Source organism: Hippichthys cyanospilos, unplaced genomic scaffold, assembly GCF_059441005.1.
Source record: "Hippichthys cyanospilos isolate Australia breed blue-spotted pipefish unplaced genomic scaffold, RoL_Hcya_1.0 HiC_scaffold_74, whole genome shotgun sequence".
NCBI classification, from domain to species: domain Eukaryota; kingdom Metazoa; phylum Chordata; class Actinopteri; order Syngnathiformes; family Syngnathidae; genus Hippichthys; species Hippichthys cyanospilos.
In genome coordinates, this window is record NW_028283430.1 from 73806 (window position 1) to 93390 (window position 19585).

Genomic DNA, 19585 nt, shown 5'->3' on the forward strand with positions numbered 1-19585 from the left:
CAGGTACCTTTCATTTTCCTGGACCACAGTCTCCAACTTTTCTTTGATATCTGTCATTGATACCTGTAGACATGAATTTTATGGTGTGAAGCACAAGCACATAAATGGAAACAACAAACAATACTGTACTTTAACTCAAAATTTGCTTTATGGAAAAGAGACTAAAAAAAAAAAAAACTAAGAAAAAAAACTGATGAACTACTAAACTCAGAAATATTTGCAAAATGTTTATAAATATCCAGTAACAATGAACTAGCGGAGAGATAATCATTGACAATTCCCTTGTACTACATGCAGAATTTCAAGTCCCTATTGCAACCCTGTGATAGAAAATAATGTGAATAAAACTGAGAAAGATTGTTTTAAAATTATCACGAGAAGAGGGTTGAAAGCAAGCTGTTGAACAGGTCAAGCCAGTGCTTCCGATGCGATGTCAGAGGGGGTGCAGATGACCCAAGGAAAAAGATTTGTTTTTGCAATTTGAAGTGTAATTGTGATAAAATAAGGATTGGACCCTTTTGTCCAGGCATTATGATGCATTCTGGTTTTTTTCTGCTTAGACAAACCTTTAACCTGTATAAATGCTGTAAAAAAATAGTTAACAGTTGTTGAAAGTTGGTTTGTATTGCTTTTTCCTTTTGTCAATGTTAAAAAGGATACAGTGTCACGTATGCTTATACTATGTTTATCGATAATAATCTTTCTCGCTCTCTCTCTCACACACACACACACACACACACACACACACACACACACACACACACACACACACACACAATGAGGCCGCAACAAGTCCACTGGGAGCAAACTTGGGTACAGAGACTTGCTCAAAGACATTTGAACATGATTGCCAGGGTCGGGGAGGGAACCAACAATCATCCGCTTGATAGAAGGGCAGACTATCACTGAGTAATGTTGCTTAACAAAAGCAGTTTTGTCACAGTGCTATATTATAGTTAGAACTTTACCTAATTTATTACAGAGGCGAGTATCTTTTTCATTAGTTTTCTACTGTTAGTTAGTTAATCCTTTGTTTGTCACCTGGTATTTTTGCAGCTGTTGAGACATTTCATCAATGTGTCGATCATACTCTGCTATCAGTGGCGCCATTATACTGTAATGCAGAAATATAATTGTGAACTATTAGTTGTTTTACAGTACTGTCAAACCATTATATTATACAACTCTTATGATGCTTTACAAGATTTTGTCTAGTATTTATAATGAGACAATGAGTGTTGTGTCAGACCTCCTATTGAATAACCAGGGAGCATCAAAGTCGGCTGTCTTTTCTTCTTCAACCTGAAGAAAGATTCGCCAAGGGGTTTGTGAATATGCATACCTAATGTTAACATACAGTCTAGTTCGGACAATGAAAATGCGTAAGCCCATCTGTTATTACTCTTTACATGAGTTCCACAGTAACTTAAGACAACTAAAAATAGTAAACACACCATCTATAAACAGCTGAAACGTACGAAACACGTTTTATTATTATTTGTTTTCACCTGAGATGGTTTGGTGTGAGCGTGCCCTTCGCGTTGATATTGGCTGAGAGAGGAATTTAGCCTGCGGACTGAGAACACAAACTGTTGGAAGTTTTCCCTGGCTTTAAAATATGCACACATTCAATTTCCAGTTAATTATATCAAAAGGTAGGTCTTCGTGGTACTCGCAATCGTGTAGGAATATAATGGTGTCTAATTGAAGCTAGTTTTAACGAACCGATTTACTTATTTCGAATTTTCCTTACCTTGATCACGAAGAAACTCGATCTCTGCTTCCATGTTGCTGATACACCCTTTAAGGAAACAATTAAAGTATACCATGCTAGCGTGGTAACAACATAAGCGTTGTTTGTGTTGCAAGCCGGCATCGCAAAGTATCAAAAAGAACAACAATGACAAAAAAACCCATTGTATTAAGAAATCAGGCAGACGCCATGTATTGCAACAAGGAAGCAAGCTAATCAATGTCCGCTAGCACTGGCCTGGGCCTGCTGTAAATAACATACATTCGATTGTACAATGTGTGGTGATTGACGTTACTTGTGCCCTCCCGTCAAGTGTTTTTAAACTAATAAGACTAGTGGCGAGCGGGAGCACATTACCTCAAAAATCTAGTTGCGCCGTCCACTTTGAAAACAACAAACAGCAGCCAATGGCAGACAAGTTGTGCACCGTTTTAATTGTTCCGACATGGACAACCGACTAATACAACATAGTTCTGCTCAGAAGGAAGTTCAGGAAGCGCGCGACCATATACACAGAATCAAAATCGTAGCAAATAGTTTGACATTTTAATTAAAAAAAATGTATAAATAGGATATTGAATGGTGATGCAATTTGGTAATTTCGTCAACTCGACAATCGTCAAGAGGATAGGTATGAAACCATAACGTAGGCCACTCTTTAATTTACCTAAGTCAAGTTGCTTGTACGATCATGATAAGATGTGTATGAAAAATGACCGCGTTGGATATTAACCTAACAGGATAACGCATTGCGCATGGAAATTAATGGCGAGGGCGTGAGAAGTTCTGGTTAAGAGGACAACAACAAGTCTTGGAAGAACAACAGGGGATCAGGTCGTGGACTGCAGTTTGTGACAGTCAGCTGCATGAACCAGACTTGTAATTCTCTCCATGTGTGTACTTTTTTATGTCTTGAACTGGGGCCCAGATAGAAGCTCAATGTTCTTATGCAATTCTACTTACAGACCAAATATGCAAGCAGAATTTGAGATTGCACACACTTGGGACAGCAAACCTGTGAATCATGACCCTATCAGAATCATCTTCTCACCTGGTGTTGAAGGGCTAAAAATGAAGACTCATGCTCCCTTCTTCAATGATCCAGGGGCTCCTCCAGGGCCTCCTGGCCAGCCCTTCCCTGGGCTCTGGGATTATGAAGGTGGGTGGGATAAGTTCTCACGAAGGAAAATATGTTAATATTTAAGAATATTTTCAAATTAATATTCTAAACAAATGCATAATTAAAACATGTGGTATGAGATTTTGAACAGTATGCAGAGATTTACATTGTGTTGAGAATAATTTACCTTCATTTTCTTAGTTGTTGAGGCTTTCTTCCTCAATAGTACTACAGAGAATTACCTTGAGGTGGAAATTTGTCCGTAAGTAAAATTTTATTTATTTATTTAATTATATTTGACACACCAATGCATACATAAAACGTAAAAGCATGATACACTTCCGCTTGAACTTTTATCACTTCCTGTAATTTCACTTTAGACATGGTCAGCACTTGGTATTACTGCTGTCAGGGGTCGGCCAAGCATTCCAGGTAGGCGGCTGTAATGGAAGTAATCAGAGGGTTCATAAAGGGTTATTAATATGGTGTCATGTTTGAAAATATTTCCCTTGTACCTGCTTCCAGCAACAACTGCCGATGGTTTTTAATGCTACGGTCATTGGAGACAGATGGATAGGGGAAGCTCTTCTTCCCTGGATGTACTTCCCCCCTAATGTGAACAAGATAAACTCTTATGCTATACATGGCTCTGGAGAGAAGCGCACATATGAAGCGCTCTACCCTATACCCAGTGAGGAGATAAATGAAGGACAAAAGCCAAACTTGTAAGTATAACATTCGTCATTAAAAGAATTTAGACATATCAAAAGTATTATTTTTCGATTGGAGCAAATCAGGACACAAACCAATTCCCACATACTATATGCTCTGAAATTGCAAAACCATTTTGAACCAGTGAGCAAAAGTAAGCTTTAACCGTCATAATTGAAAGGCACGCTTGGTCACGATTCAGCCGTTATTCGCCTGATGGCACAATTAGAATTATAAAATGAAAATGTACACAGCATGAATATCAGAATCGACAAGGGTCACTAAAAAAAATGTACAATTTTTAAATGGAGCTAAGTGTTTATCAGTCTATTGAAAAGACTTGAGACTACTCTACATTTATGTATGAATTGCGCATTACCTTTTATTTTCTGTCTCTTAGCCATGCCCTGAAGTATTTTGGTGATTTTTGCCTGCAAAGCATCATGGGAGATGACTGGGAGCAGCCAGAGTCGGATCTTTGGAAGGGGAAATGCTGAGCATTTCAAAAACGTGCTTGTCCTCTCCTATATCCAACTGTACTTTCCTCCATTCAACCATCTGCATAAGCGTCATTTGTGCCTGTGTTTTTGGCTTAGCTTCATCATGTAATTTCACAAAGTGTATTCTATGTCATTCTGGATTTTTCTATACAGTACCACACGTTTATTTCTTGTAAATTTGACAACACTCTTCATTTAATATAATTTCTGATTTTGATGGGTTGTGTGTCAGTTTGAGGACTGGTTCAGCAATATCTAAAACATTGTAAAGACTTTGTGATAAATCATTAAACACAAATTTTACAGCTGGTGTTTGTATTCTTGTAGTGCTTTATTATGAATGCTCTAAATATCAAACAGAGACTGTTAAGGCGTCAGAAGAACCAAGACTGGTCTGCCCCTGCCGAGATGCCAAAACAGAGCTGTCAGAAAAAGAGGAGAATCAATTATCAATTCAAATTGCACATACGGTTTATACAGTTGCAAAAAAACGTTTGCCGACCCATTTGAATTACCGGTACTTGGATTTCTGAACAAACTGCTATTCAAATGTGATCTGATGTTCATCCACATTTAATTCACAGACACAGTCTGCTTAAACTAATAATTGCTTTTTATTGGACACAGGTACATTTTTATAAAAGATATTTGAACCCCAATAATAAGAGCTTTTTCAAATATGAATTCAATGTAGATTCCGTTTAATGAGAAGGGTTTTTGGATTCTCACAAGCACTGACTCATGTAAACAAAGGGTTCACCTACCCCTACTTTTTCTTGCAACTATATACAGTATTTCAATATTTCAGATCACATACACATGGCAGTCAATTTCCGTTTTTGTCAGAAACAATGTTACAGTAACAGCTTGAAATGAAGCTGTGCTCTTAGCCACAATATATTAGTTGCTCATTGGTGAAGAATTACTATAAATTAACATGTTTCTGACAGTAAAATCCTTTAAAGTTGAATGTATACACTTCTGTCATGTAGACCATATTAGGTTATCATGGACATATATCACAACAATGTGCTGATTCAATAGCCAAACGTGATACCTGTTGTAAAGGTGTCGTGGGTTACTCAGTTTTAGTGAGTCGTTTCTGGAGGAGACTGGCTTTTTCTTGAAGTTTTGCCAGCTCTGTCTCATACTGCACAAACAAAAGATTTACTTTTTCTATACATGGAGACTACATAACTATGGTCGCATATTAAGTTTCTGTGTTTAAGGAGGGGGACCGGAGGATATGTTCCAACTAAAGAGGAATGACACTCCTCAGCCTCCACGATAAGGTCTATTCAGGGGTGGAGGGAGGAGGGTCTGTGCAGAAGTCTAACCTCAGATTCAGGAGGAGCAGAGTGTTTTTTGTCCTGGCCGTGGAACAGTGGACCAGCTCTACACCCTCGGCAGGATCCGCGAGGGTGTATGGGTAAATGTGTGTTTTGTGGAATTAGAAAAGGGACACGGTCAACAGAATTTCTAAGCGCAACTGAAGCGTTGAAGGGGTCCAGTTCAATAGTCTATTTGTTGGATGATGTGGTGCTGTTGTCTTCTTCAGGTCATAATCTACAACTCTACCTGGAGTGGTTTGCAGCCGAGTGAAAGGGTTGGGATGAAGATCAGCTCTTCCAAATCTGAGACCATGGCCCACAGTCAGAAAAGGGAACGTAAAGGTGACGAAAAGAACAAGATTTGGGATACAGGGGGCTGAAATGGGTTTCTTGTCCGAGCTTTCCCTTCGAGATAGGGTGAGAAGCACGGTCATCTGGGAGGGGCTCAGGGTTAGGCATTGAGAGGAGCCAGTTAAGGTGACTCGAGCACGTGGTACAATGCTGATTGGACGCCTACCTAGTGAGGTGTTCTGGGCCTCAATGGAAGGAGGCCCAAGGGATGACCCAGGATATGCTGGAGTGACTATTCTGTCTCTCAGCTAGCATGGAAATGTTGTTCCTGCATATGTGTTACTACTGTCCATTTAATAAATGATGTATAACCAATAATACTTATTTTATTTAGGTTCGCCAAGTAGATAGTCTCTCATATTACATGAGTGAAAAAGTTGGGTACATACTGGATTGGACATAAGTCACAGGTCACTAAATCAGACAAATTAATTCACACCGACATTGACATCTCTGGTCTTTTTTTTAGAATGACTTTTGTGTTTGTGTGTGTGCGTGTGTGTGTGTGTGGGTGGGGGGGGGGGGGGGGGGGGGTACGTGCGCTGGAACAGGAAGACCATATTATTGTCTTCCACAACTTCTTGTTTACAAACCTCCCCAATAGTATTGTTGTTTTTGCTGAGCTGGATTTCAAACTCATGTGAACATTGTTGGTGCAGGTCAAGTTCTTCCCTGGAAAAAACACGATAAAACAAAATCATAATAGGCATAAACCTTTTTAAATTGCACAGTTGTCATAATGTGCAGCTGTCATTAATTAAAATTAATTAAAATTAAAATTAAAATTATAATTAAAACTTAAAATTAGAATTAAAATCAATATAATTTGTATTCCTTTTAACAAGCAATCGTCTCATATCGCTTTTTTCTGTCACTGCCAATAGTTTACAATCTGTAGTTGTGCATTCACTTTATTTCGTAGGCTTAATCTTACGTCAGACTTTTAATTCTGGATTCAAAAGCCTTGACCATGTTTGGGGCCTCCACTTTCCAGCACTGGATACTTTTTTGCTGTGCTATCAGAAGGCGCATCAAATCAGCACATGAGTTGTGACTGTGCTCCTCTAGGTCTCCCATCTCCGCTTTCAGTGTCTTCTCCTTGATGCTGTACTTGTGTGCGATCTGTGTAATCTAGGAACATCCTCATTGGTGAATGTTAAAACTGTCTTTGTACTGTTTACATTTATAATCATACAATATTACCATATTATCTCTTGTCAATGTTCCCAAAGTTATCCAGTCATTGATGTAAATGTGAAATAGTAGGTCACAGGGATATGAACATATTGGTCGTCTTTTGACTAAGACTGAAAAGTACTTTCTTCTCAGTGGCACATTTCCCCACATTTTTTTCAACAATCCTTATATCTACCTCTTGCTTTGCCTTTTTTTGGACCTCCAAGCAAGCCTTGCGCAGCTCATCCATTTCTCTGCGGAACTGAACATTCTCCTGTTGCAACAGGAGTCGCTCATCACTGATTCTGATGCTGTCCTCTCTTGCTAAAGTCAAACAGTCCTTTAGCTGCCGCACCTCTTCCTGGCTTTGATAGAGCTCCTCATTGTATCTAAAGATTGAAATAAATGTAGATAAGCAAAAGATAATAATGGAAGACAATGGAGACTAGTTGGGGCTAGTTTGTGCATGGGATAAGTTGTCATATTGCAAATATCTTCTCCATCTTAGAGTGCAACAAAAAAGTGGAAGACTAGTTTTCTGCCTTAACATGGTCAGGGGTCATGCTGGAGTCATGTCCTCTGAGAAGACAGCAGCATATTTTAAGCCAAGGTGTACACTAGTTACATAGTAGTAATGGAGTTGGAATTTAATACAGTGGGTGTTGCAGATTATTTTGTGTTAACATTTGTTCAATGGCCTCTTGATCAGCCGTCACCTTACTGTGATGGAGGGGTTTGCTGAGTTCCATTTATCCGAGCTAAGATGCCTGAGGCTTTACACCCCTGACAGTTGCCCATGACAAACAGGTCCAAGGGTCATGATTAAGGATGGCTTAGAGACAATTTATGATGAGTATGATCAATGGAGTCAGGTTTTCCTTGCCGGGACGCGGGTCAGCAGGGACCACTTCTGGAGGCGGGCCTGTAGATGGGGTTCGTTAACGAGATACTGGTGGCCGGGACTACACTCATGGCGGCGCATGGTCATTTCAGCCCTAAAGGAGTACGAGGGTCCCCCTTCCCATGGGCTCACCGTTTGTGAGAGGGGCGAGAGGGGCCAGATGCTGCGTTATCGTGGAAGAGTCAGGTCCACATTCCCAGCAATAAGTAAAATTCATTTTGAATGAGGGTTGGACTCTCCCAAACCTGCCCTTTGTCACCGTTTATGTTCATCGGCTTCATGGACAGCATTTCTAGGTGCAACCGGAGCATTTAGGGCATCCGGTTAGATAGTCTCAGTATTCCATTTCTGCTTTTTGCAGATGTGGTGAGGTGTTCAGGCATTACCCACCTTAAGGAGGCGCCAGACGACCTAGGACACGCTGGAGAGAATTTATCGCTAGGCTGTAACTGTCTCTCGGACAAAGTGCCCGGAAAGAGGGAAGTCCGGGCTTTCATGCTGAACCATGTTGTTCCTGCTGCTCCTGAGAACCGACTCCAGATAAAACGGTTGATGATGGATTGATTAATGAATTTGTTCAATGGCTACTGTACTGATGTGTTCAGTCTATGTTCAGTGGTGTCTTCAAACTGATAAATGTTGTTTATGTCTAGTGTCAATGTGCACACGTGTAAAAAAAATAAATAAATACAAATACAAGTATTTTGCCCCTTTATGTGTTGCAAAATCCAATGTGACCTCTTACCCCATGTCATGTGACAACGTATCCCTTGTTGGGCGGCAATATGTCACATTTGATGGCCTATAACTCTAAACTGAAACACATTTTGTTTACATATGTTGTGTTGATTTCAAAGAAATATACAGTACTGTATATGTATGTAAAAAGTGTGACATCAAGCTCCAGTCTCTACGTTCTGCACTTCCTGTCTTTGAAGACAGGTCAGGTTGCAGGTACAATACATTCTAGTATTAAGTGGCTTCAAAAGCAGTAAATCCATGGTATGGCTTTTCCACCTACTCCATTTGCAACTTTTTTAGTTTGCTTTGGGTACTTTGCAAAGTGTTGCTCATTTCATCCTTCATCTGCTCTGCCTTTAGACACCTCTGGTGAAGGGCATCAATTTTGTTAAGCTCGTGTTCTACCTTGCACTTTGTCACCTAAAATAAAGAAAACAGTCATTTAACAATTGCACAAGCAATTGGTATAATCATTCTGCATAATAAAACACAAAGACTTTGTCTCTGGATTGGTCTGCTTCCTGTATTTTAGTTTAACATCTACCTTTGCTAGTTCCTCTTCTAACGCTATTCTTTCTCGCTTAGACCTCTCAATCTGAGACTGTTTGTCCACACAGTCCTACAAAGAGGAGGTTGGAGTTACAAGAACAGGTTAAACCAGGTGTTGGAAAGCAATGTTAAGAATGAAAGAGATTCATGCAAAGTTGTTCTGAGAGCAATTTGCACAAAGCTGGTTAAAAACTTGCCAGTTGCAATAGAGACAATTCATCAGCCATCCTTTGCATTTCAGTGTTGCACTTTTGGCGCATGTTGTTCAGCTGTTAATGAAATAACAAGTACAGTTCTGTCAGTGAAACAAATGTATTTAATCAGTAAAGTCTTTACAGACAATATATTGTCACCCATACCATATACCGTAAACAAGAAGAAATCATCAAAGGACAAATAGACTGACAAGTAGACACTCAATATGCCTGGTCAACTGTTGGCTGCAGTGGCCAAAGAGTATTTTGTCTCCGCTAGGATGGCTTAATGAAGCGCAATCTGTAGTTGCTGAGAGCAAAATTACTATGTGGTTACATTATTTTATTGTATAACAGATGGTGAGAGCAAAATTACTTAATGGTTACAGTATTTAATGCAGTGGTTCTCAAATGGGGTACCCCTGGGGGTACTTGAAGGAACTTCCGGGGGTACTCAAGATTTTAAATAAAACAATCATGCAAACAGCATTTAGAAATATTTGTTGAACTAATGATGTGTTTCAGGAAAATACTGTCGTTCATAAAACAACTTTTATGTTCAGTAGATTATTCAATTTCATTATTGTAAAAAAATCAGATTCTCCCCCATTTTAGAATGCTTCGATCCTACTTGTCATGTGCCATTTCTCCTTACCTTTCGTATCCAGATCTAAAAAACTCAATATAAAATAAAATATAAAATAAAATACACAACATTCTCTACCTCTTTATTGGAGCAAAGAGTAGCTTCCTGGATCAACTGTTGGAAGGCCCTTTTTGTCTTTTCAAGCTCTTCTGTCAACTGCTTTGCTCTTATCTGAGCCTGAAGGGGGATACATGGAGGGTCAATCAGTTTAGGGGGTTTGTACTTTCAGTGATTGAAAGTCAGCCTCAATTTCCTGAGATCTTACACCGACACAACTAATATTGAGATCAATGTTCATATATACTGTGTGTTGCCTTGCGGTACTTTGCATTTTTTTGTTTTGTTTTTTTTTTCTTTTCGAAAGACAGTCATTTTACAGCCCCACCCTTGGTCCTTGTACCCACTGTTCAAAAGCCGAAAATAACGTCATCGATGTAAAGAACTTGATTGATTGTCCTCGAATCAAAGCCATTAACGTCTTACTGGGAAACCTCAAATTCAAAGTTACCTAAGTATAGCAACCTTCACGGAAAATAGTTTTTTTTTTTTTTAATCTTATAAATACCCTAAATTGGTGCCCCATTGTTTGACTAGTGGCACTCTTGAGGGCAGGCATTAAGCTTGAGTTCGCGGTACAATAATCCTGCTTTTTAGAGCATTTTATGTTCCACACATTAATAACGGTTTCTTTCCCCCCCTTTTTGTTGCATTTTAATTTCATAACTAAATCACTCCTGAATATTCCAGATGCTAAGTAGGTTGCCGCGGCTCTACAGATCAATGCAAATGAAAGTACAGCATCTACTGTATGCATTTCTAACTGGTCAGTTTCTGAAAGGTAAAAAGAGAGCAAATATGTGCCTCCTCCTTCTGTAATGCTGCTTCCTCAGCCATCTGAACACACTCTCGCACTTTGTCCAGACCCTCACACTTCTCCTTTTCTAAAGTAGCACAACGGGCCTTTAGGTTGGCTGCTGTATTCTCCCACATAGTTTGATCTTTGAGTGCAATCTCTGCCTCCTGAGATGCAGCTTTTATTCTGAGCCAATGTAAACATCAAGAGCTGTTGAGAAATATCCCTGAATGACCTCCCGATACATAATGCAAGTCAGACTAGTAAGTGTTTGCGGATAAAACCCTTGGGGATTTTTATATTTTTATAATCACCTAGTCTCTTGTTGGCCGATGGTTGTCTGAAGCAGTTGGATTCGTTTCTGTGCTGCTTCCTCTCGACTTAGGACCTTTGCTTCATCTTCCTCCTAAACATGTATGGCATTTGAAGAAAAGGCAGTTCTGGTGCCGAGCTATGCAGAGTTTTTTTTTTTTTTTTTCCCACAGTGTTTTCAATACAATATTCCCGCATATTACCAAAGTCATTATGCCGACTGCAATTTGTCTGAAAATCATTGTATGGATAAAAAGTATTTAGACCTTCCTGAGATCTTTACGAATCAAACATGTTTTCAACAGTTATTTTGTCATTCTAGTTATGTAGTCGCCAAGAGCGTGGATGTTTTATAATTCCAATTTTGCGTGAGAATGGGAAATGACCCAATTTTTGTTAAAAAAAAAATGACATCCCCAATGCTCAAAAGAGAGGCCATAGGTTTCATGCTTTTTAATTCAATGTGACCTAGGAGAACCCTCATGTGAACACAATAAAACATATTTGGTTGGAACTACAACAGAACTCGTGAGTCCAGCATCTAACACCAGTGACCTCTGACTTTATAAAGTGCTTCAACAACATGAACTGAACAAAATTCTTTACCAAAACTTATGGAAAGCCTACTCTTATAAGGGGAGTTGGCAGAATTGTGAGCAAATGGAGGATTATATATCATCTTCGTTTGTAGTAAACTTCAAAGGAATTTGTCCAGAATTAAAAAAAAAAAAAAAAAAAAAAAACACATTCATTCGAGCAGCCATACTTGTCACATTGACAATATGGGTTAAAAATATAATAATGCAAATGTTACCTTCTCTACTGGTAATGTAAAATTCTCCATCTACATTTGTTTTTGTATTTTTCTTTATAGTTTTGAACTACATACCCATTTTAACACAAAAGAAACTATCACGATGTAACACTCAGCTTTGTTCTGTATGTAACACTTCAAAACAGTGAATTTAAAAGAAAAACGAATAAAAAATGAACTGACAACGCTTCACTGTTTTTGACATCTCTTCTTGATGGTTGTGACATTAGCTCCCTTCCCTGTAAAATGTGTGTTTTCATCAAATGGTGCCCTCGTATTGAGCTGTACCCATTTACTATATTTCTTTGTTTACCTTTATCTTTAGCTGGTGCTGAGCAAACTGGAGCTGTTGCGTCATTTCATCCACTTTGGCTATGGCTCTTCTCAGATCAGCTTTGGTTTTTCTAAAACACAAGTCAGAAACAGCATACTACTTATGCTATATATACTCTTACCAGCAACAACTGAGGTTCAGCCTGTTGGTGACTTTTAGGTCATCCACTTCCTAATCTTGATGGCTCTCTGCCTGCCTGGAAATGAAACTGTTTACCATAACAACAGGCTTGTGGGGTGGCTAGCATAAGACAAATTATCATCAGGCTAGGGTGACCAGACGTCCTGGTGTAACAAGGGCAAACCGTTTTAACGTGTGTCCCAAGTACCAATAGATTTCATCAGCTGTAATGGTTGGTTCGAGATTCACATGAGTGGTGTCGTGTCCTAAGTACCTACGGATTTCACTTGCCCTAATGGTGTGTCTTGGATTCAAATAGGACGTTTCCATTTTTTATTTTATTTTTTTATTTCAGGGAGCAAGTGCTTTGTTTGAGGCATGCATGTTAATCACACAGTTGTTATAAAGATTCATACAATAAACATACTTCAAAAAGTTGTTATTATCTGATCCTGCCCAGGAGTTGTAATCCACTCCTGGCCTCATTGGTTAATGTCCCACTGAGAGCCAATCATGTTTCTTGTAGGAGTGCTCGTGAGTTGATTGAATGTTTGCCTCGTCAGTCTTGTCCAAGCTGTTAACTCTTGACCACAGTGCCTCTAGCAGCTATCTTAGATCTATCTCAGATATTTTTATGAAAAAAGAAAAAGTAAAGCACTGAAGATGCAAAAGATGTAGCGCAAAGTAGCAAGGGAACATTGTGATCACTCCCCTAGTTGACTGGAGGTGTGTTCAATGACCAGTCCCACATAGGACATATAAAAAAATCTATAGAAATATTCCTTCATTGAATATGTTGTTCTGATTATGATTGCAGATGAACTGGAGCCTTTCCCAGCTTACTCTGGGTGAAAGGTAGGGTACAAATGGGGGTAGTTACCAGCCAATCGCAAAGGCAGCATTAATTAGTCCTGGTATGCTCACAACATTAAAAGGGGTTGTTTGGTTTTCATAATAAATTTTGCAACAGCTACAGAGAATAAAAAATTGTAACCTGAGGTGAATTTGTAGGTCCTGTTTTTCTGTATTGTCTTCCGTCATTATCTTTTGGTGACCACAGCTGATCTGTGAATAAAAGAAGATAGATGAGTGCCTTTAGTTTGGCATGAATTCCAAAATACATTTCAATGAGTCCAGCAATTTTCTGAGTAAATCCATAACCTGGACTGTTTTTTTTTTTTTTTTTGCTACAACTCAGTTCTGTGACTGTTAAAAATGCCTTGAACTATTTAAATTTATTCCATGTGAAATCCTTTCAAGGGAACATAACAAACGTAACAGACAAAAGTCACATTCAATAACATGTTTCTTTTGAGCACTCTGCCTGGGTCAGTCATCAAAAAACTATTGGATCAAAACTGTGTGGAAATACTGCTATGAGATGTTGTCCTGTAGCACTGGCATTGAGTCCATTAGTGAATATTTTCTGGTAGAACTCCTGTAGATGGTCAAGCTTCTGCGCAGCTGTTTGCCATAACTCCATAACCTTCTTCCGCTCCTGTTCAAACGCAGAAAATACATTGACGCATAAGGCAGATGTGAAAAGCCAGAAAAAATAAATAAATACTATCCACAACACAGATGATAGGTTTTGCAAAAGCAGAAATTAAGGATGGTTAAATATACATTGACAGTCTAAAATCCATCCATCCATTTTCTAGACATGCTTTATCCTCACAAAGCTCACAGGCTTGCTGGTGCCTATCCCAGCGGATTTTGGGCAGTAGGTGGGGGACTGGTCGACCTGGTTGCCAGCCAATTGCAGGGCACACAGAGACAAACAACCATTCGAGCACTCAGTCACACCAAAGGACAATTTAGTACGTCCAATACACATGCCATGCATTTTGGAGTGTGGGAGGAAGCCGGTATGCCTGGAGAGAACCCACGCCGGCTCAGGGAGAACATGCAAACTCCACACAGGCAGGCTGGAGCGAGGTGGACTTGAACTTGGGTCCCCGAACTGAGATGGTGGACATGCTAACCGCACCGAGCCACCCGAGTCTAAAATCATTTTTGATGTAAGGTGAAACCATGTAATGGGGATAATGCATGTAAGAGATGCTATTTTATCGCTTAATTGAACCCAGTAAACAATTGAATCAAGAAAAATAAAGCACTCAAATACAAACTCATGCAGACCTGCTTAAAAACTAGGACTTGAGCTTCATAGTTATTAATGATTCCAATCTCCTCCAGTGTATTACACTCGTTTCCAAAAGTCAATGGCAGAAACTGAAGCTGATTAGTTTCTGGCTCCATCAGCTCTTTATGCAGCCTACAAAGGTAGTGCCAAGTTCATATTTAAAAATCAAAAACAGTTTCGTGCTTGACAGATTTTTAACTAAAGATTTCTATACCGGTCGTTCCCCTCGTCATCACTTTCCAACTTCACGATGGCGTTGTACATGGTCACACAAATATTTGATTGTTGTAGATGAGTAGAACAATAATATACAAACAATCACAAATAAATGATACAAATGTGTTCTCACAACTGAGGAGCAAGTTCAAGTGAAATGGCATGACTGCTCCACAAGAACATAAAAACGCAACATAATGCAAATAAAAGATAAAAAAAAAACCTGTCTTTATACTTTATCTACATTTGATTGACCTTCCTTTGTTACACGTGGCCATTAACTAAGGACCTGTCGAGTCACATGATTACAGTATATCTTTGTTAGGCGCTCTAATTGTGGAATGAGGTAAAAGATAAAAGTGGAGTTCAAAAGCATTCATTTGTTGCAATTGGACAGCACTGTTTCTACACTGACACTGTCGTTGCGTTGCGGATAGAAGTACACTAACTCTGAACCCATAGTCTGACTTGATTGCTAATTTGTGACCTTTTTGACTTATCTAGCATTCAACTATATTTTGACAGCTTTATTGTCAAATGATATGATTTGCCAGAGTTGTTGAAGTTCTCTCAGCATGTCTGGATTTTGACTTTGAAGTTTGAGCTCTGAACCTTTGTCTCTCACCCAATAAATAATCCTAAACAAGGATGAGAGGGATAGAAATTGAATGTAAGTGCAGTCAAATCCTTAATATGACAGATCTAAAATTGTGTCTCCAACCCTCCTGTTGATTCTACTCATTTCCTCATGCTAATGATGGGACGGAAAAGATAATAGTACTGAGCTTCTATGTTTACAAACACGGTACCGTTCCTCGTTGTGGCATCCCTCTACAGTATTTCTGCAGAACAGAAAATATTCTTCACCATGACATATTCTTCAAAGTCCATCCAAACTAATATTGCTCAATAGTGCAGGCGTAAGTTTCAACACATGCACGGTGACAAATTCTTTCCGAGGAGTCATCCCTCACTTATTTCATAGCTGTTTCATATAAACTATGGAAATTAGCCTCGCATTACTGCCAGACCACATTTAAGCTACTTCTGTTGGTTGTTAATGGCGAAGCAGAAAAATGTTCCTTTCACTTTCCAATTCTTTTTTTCCGGGCCAGTCATTACCATAGAGGGTCGTTACCTAAAACGTATTACTTCAAACAAAGTGGAATGATTTAGCTTCGAAGTCTTTATTGCATTCCACAAGCACATTTAGAATTTTTGGAAGAGAATTCTCTCCTGAGCCCGTCCACAACATTTTGGAGCATCCCTCATTATGAGCACATCACAGTGGGTTAAAGCCATGCTGCATGTACAGGACAGCACAGTGTTTAAACGCACATTCATGCTCCATGAGCCTTTACACATATCGATTCAGACTTCAGCTGCTCATCCATTCTGCATTAATTTTGTGTTTTCATCACCAGACAGCCACATCAATGACATCACAGCTTGACGTCAGCTTGCTAGCAAGTGACAAATTTTGGTCAGGCTTCAGGGTATCAGTCATTCGTCTTGTCTTTTCAGATTTCCGTTCACACAGTAATGGTCCGTGCATTTCACACTTAGGCCTTCAGTGATGTCCTACCTTATGGAATTATATTTGTGCCACTCCCGAGCAATGAAAGATTTTGAGCGAGCAAGAATAGATTTTGAGCACAGAAAAATATATTGAGTAAGCAAGGATTCATTTTGAGCACAGAAAAACTTTTTGCTTAAAATCTCTCATTGCTAAACCTCACACTCACAATTGCCCTTCCCTCCCTCACTCAACATCTAGCTCTCGATCGCTCTAGTTGTGTACTCTGCACGCAGAGTGGCACACACCCTAGGAATGTGCCACAAATCCAACCAATCAGAGTAAGTAAAAGTACACTGCTTGGCCTCCAATTGGATTGCTTGTTGTGTTCACCCGTAAAGTGCAAATGAGATTGCGTTAAACCGACTTGGGCGGGAGGTGGATTTATAACATTAAAGTACAATAAGTAACAAGGTAGTTCTATCAGATGAGATAATATAATACAAATAAAATTACAAATAATGCCCATACATTGTTTCCAACGAAGTCCACCTTCTCCCACCCAAGTTAGTGTTGTCACCATCTCGTTCGCTCGTTTCGGGTGAACGACAACACGCAATCTAACTTGAGACCAATCAGTCAATCAATGCACTTTTACTAGCTCTGATTGGCTGGATTTGTGGCACATCCATAACATGTGTACTACACTGAGCCCGCAGAGAGGACACAACTCGAGCGAGCTACGAGCTAGATGTTGAACGAAACTTATTACTATGCAGTTGTCTGTGAAATTCAGTTCCAACAAGAAATCCTTTACTATCGTTTGTTTTAATTTGATTAAAAAAAAACAAAGAAAAAAAACAGCCTGATAGCCAAGCTTGGTTGACCCGCATGGTTCTGCCTCTCATGCTGACTATCCAATCACAGAGCGCATATGTCACATTCAACATGTAGCTTTCTAGCCGACCCTACTGTCCCACGTTCGGATCAGATTGGCTACTGACTGAAAATGTCACTCTCATGTTTGAACACTACCGCTCTAAAAGAAAATGTCCTTGAAGTGTTGCAAATGGTAACTTAGGTTTTTTTTTTCTTTACTTGTAAACAATAATAATATGACAACATGAACAACTATTATTAAGATTGTTGTTGTTGTATAAGTTATACATTTTTAATGCATAACTTGCCTTTTCTTCTGCATGAGAATAAAATGTCTGACTACATATGAAAGCCTCATTTGTTGTTCTCCAGCTATCAAACGCCGGGAGAAAAACTTCAAAATAAAAGCTTGATATGCAATTCCATTGATGTAGTTGTATTTTTGATGTGTTTATTTTGAAGGATTATGGTATACTGTACATTATTACATTATGTTTTTGTGGCGCTTGACATGTCTTCTCTTCCTCCAACTGAAATTGTGCTATCTCAATTCAACATACAGCCTTCAAGAAAATGTACACATTTTTCTTTTCCACCAAGCAAGGCATGAACCATGTGCAGTCCATGGTAGTTCCATAGGGACCATGAGTTCAGTCTAACGAAACCTTGAACACAAATGAATTGTCGCTCAAAACCTATTTGGCAGGCGCTTGATTCTCAGTTTACAGCGTTTACATGTGTGGGGCTAAGTCCAAAATTTACACAGCAAACTCTGATGCAAACCTGTTTGTTTCAAGCCTCACATTACAAGACATGAAAGCTTACAAATCACTTCAGACTTACAACTATTTTCATGTTGGTGGTTGAAAGATGTCCATCATCTGCTCTCCATCAATGGCGGAATCGACATTATTGCAAAGGTAAGTCGGACAAGCCATGTCAAAACTAAATCATCAAATCAAATCAAATCAAATTTTATTTGTATAGCCCAAAATCACCGAAGTCTCAAAGGGCTTCACAGATGAAAAGAGGTCATGTGGAGACCTCCTTCGAAAAAAGAAGTCGTACAGAGACATCTTTTCAGTGTAAGGTACACAACAGCATCCCCTGTCAAAGCTTCCAGAAGGGGAAGGAAAAACTTAAAAACCCCAAGTAGGGGAAAATCAGAAACCTCCAGAAGGGACCACAGGTGGGAGGAGCCCGCTTCCAGGCCCACAGGTTGAAGTGGATGCTGCATGTACCAAATACAGACATACACATAAACAATATAAATTACAGAAAGCATAATGTGCTATATAGTGCAGTGATGTCTTGACAGCAGGCAAAGCCATTGGGCAGGAACCATCCCACATTCCAACCAGGTGGACCGCAGACGCCCCATCTCCTAACCCGCGATGGTCGATCAGCGCAGGGCCCATTGGAGGCGGTCAAATCAACCCTCACCATCTAGCTAGCCCCCTCGCCCAGCCGGAAGAGGGGGGCAGGAAAAAAGGAAAAAGAAGAAAGCTGCAGACAGGCTCAATTAACTAAATGCTTTTGAATATACAGTAAATGTGTTTTTAGCCGGGATTTAAAGATTTCTACTGAGGTGGCTGCGCAAACTTCCATAGGTAGGGCATTCCATAGTACTGGTGCGCGAATGGAAAATGCCCTTGATCCCGTGGACTTCTTTTTAGCCCGTGGGGTCGATAGCAAACCGGCATTTTGTGAAGTTGTCGGGACGGAACATATGGTGATACTAAGTCGACGAGATAGGAAGGAGCTAAACGGTGTAAAATTTTATAAGTAATTAACAGCACCTTAAAATGACATCTCACGTGTATTTGAAGCCAATGCAGGTCAGCTAGAATCGGCATAATATGATCGAACTTTCTCATCCTTGTCAATAGTCTTGCTGCTGCATTCTGTACAGACCGCAGGCTTTTAATGTAGGACACGGGAAGTCCAGAAAACAAAACGTTACAGTAGTCTAGGCGCGATGTGACAAATGCATGAATTAATGTTTCTGCATCGCTAAGAGAAAGAATAGGGCGAATCTTAGCTATATTGCGGAGGTGAAAAGAACGCTGTTCTTGTCATGTTATTAATATGTGTCCGAAAGGAGAGAGTTGAGTCAAATATCACACCGAGATTTTTTGCAGAACTACTTTGGGAAATAATACAGTTCTCCAGGTTCGAAACTAATACGAACTAGTCTGAAATATGACTATGTAATGTGTGGAAGGTTTGATCAAAATAGTCTGTTTACTGCTTGATGTTGTAGTGTATTTTGGGATCTGACCATTGAGCCTTCATTTACTTTTTATTAACCTCTTTAGTATGGTGCCTAAGTCTCATTGTGGTAGTTTACGTCAGTGTAACTTATAAGTCGGATAACAGAGAAGAAAGGCGTTCCACCCCGAGCAGCCCTGTGGGCTGTGGG

General features: G+C 39.5%; 3 protein-coding genes across 9 annotated transcripts in view; 1 reads left to right on the forward strand and 2 right to left on the reverse strand.

Annotated features, from left to right (window-relative positions):
- The window catches only part of LOC148405050 (sodium channel and clathrin linker 1-like), a 15748-nt gene extending 13576 nt beyond the window's left edge, over positions 1 to 2172 (reverse strand). Inside the window, exons 1-6 of one of the 2 annotated variants that reach the window (XM_088407301.1) lie at positions 2111 to 2172; positions 1754 to 1801; positions 1509 to 1576; positions 1250 to 1302; positions 1042 to 1114; positions 8 to 63 (exon numbers count right to left, since the gene is read on the reverse strand). In XM_088407301.1, the coding sequence (XP_088263427.1) occupies positions 8 to 63; positions 1042 to 1114; positions 1250 to 1302; positions 1509 to 1576; positions 1754 to 1787 (284 nt within the window). In that variant the 5' untranslated portion in view covers positions 1788 to 1801; positions 2111 to 2172. Of the gene's footprint in view, positions 1 to 7; positions 64 to 1041; positions 1115 to 1249; positions 1303 to 1508; positions 1577 to 1753 lie in introns of both variants that reach the window. The other variant, XM_088407300.1, reaches the window with a different exon arrangement.
- Positions 1565 to 4394, forward strand: cunh4orf33 (chromosome unknown C4orf33 homolog). Of its 5 annotated transcripts, none has more exons than XM_088407304.1 (7): positions 2236 to 2384; positions 2494 to 2646; positions 2719 to 2912; positions 3075 to 3135; positions 3254 to 3305; positions 3399 to 3598; positions 3985 to 4394. In XM_088407304.1, exons 3-7 carry the CDS (start codon positions 2726 to 2728, stop codon positions 4079 to 4081), a joined length of 597 nt encoding a protein of 198 aa, XP_088263430.1. In that variant the 5' UTR covers positions 2236 to 2384; positions 2494 to 2646; positions 2719 to 2725; the 3' UTR covers positions 4082 to 4394. The 5 variants fall into 5 exon arrangements, with proteins under 5 accessions (XP_088263434.1, XP_088263430.1, XP_088263433.1 ...); XM_088407307.1 differs by having other exon boundaries at positions 2494 to 2632; XM_088407306.1 differs by having other exon boundaries at positions 2242 to 2399.
- On the reverse strand, positions 4392 to 15008 carry LOC148405052 (sodium channel and clathrin linker 1-like). Of its 2 annotated transcripts, XM_088407302.1 has the most exons (16): positions 14767 to 15008; positions 14549 to 14684; positions 13779 to 13904; positions 13401 to 13471; positions 12266 to 12356; positions 11141 to 11232; positions 10835 to 11012; positions 10052 to 10150; positions 9331 to 9402; positions 9129 to 9203; positions 8865 to 9004; positions 7139 to 7331; positions 6701 to 6897; positions 6360 to 6438; positions 5142 to 5234; positions 4392 to 4506 (listed from the first exon to the last, which is right to left on the reverse strand). In XM_088407302.1, the coding sequence occupies exons 1-15, from the start codon at positions 14814 to 14816 to the stop codon at positions 5163 to 5165; spliced, it is 1671 nt and encodes a 556-aa protein (XP_088263428.1). In that variant the 5' UTR covers positions 14817 to 15008; the 3' UTR covers positions 4392 to 4506; positions 5142 to 5162. The 2 variants fall into 2 exon arrangements, with proteins under 2 accessions (XP_088263428.1, XP_088263429.1); XM_088407303.1 differs by lacking the exon at positions 5142 to 5234.
- Positions 15009 to 19585: the final 4577 nt, after the last annotated feature.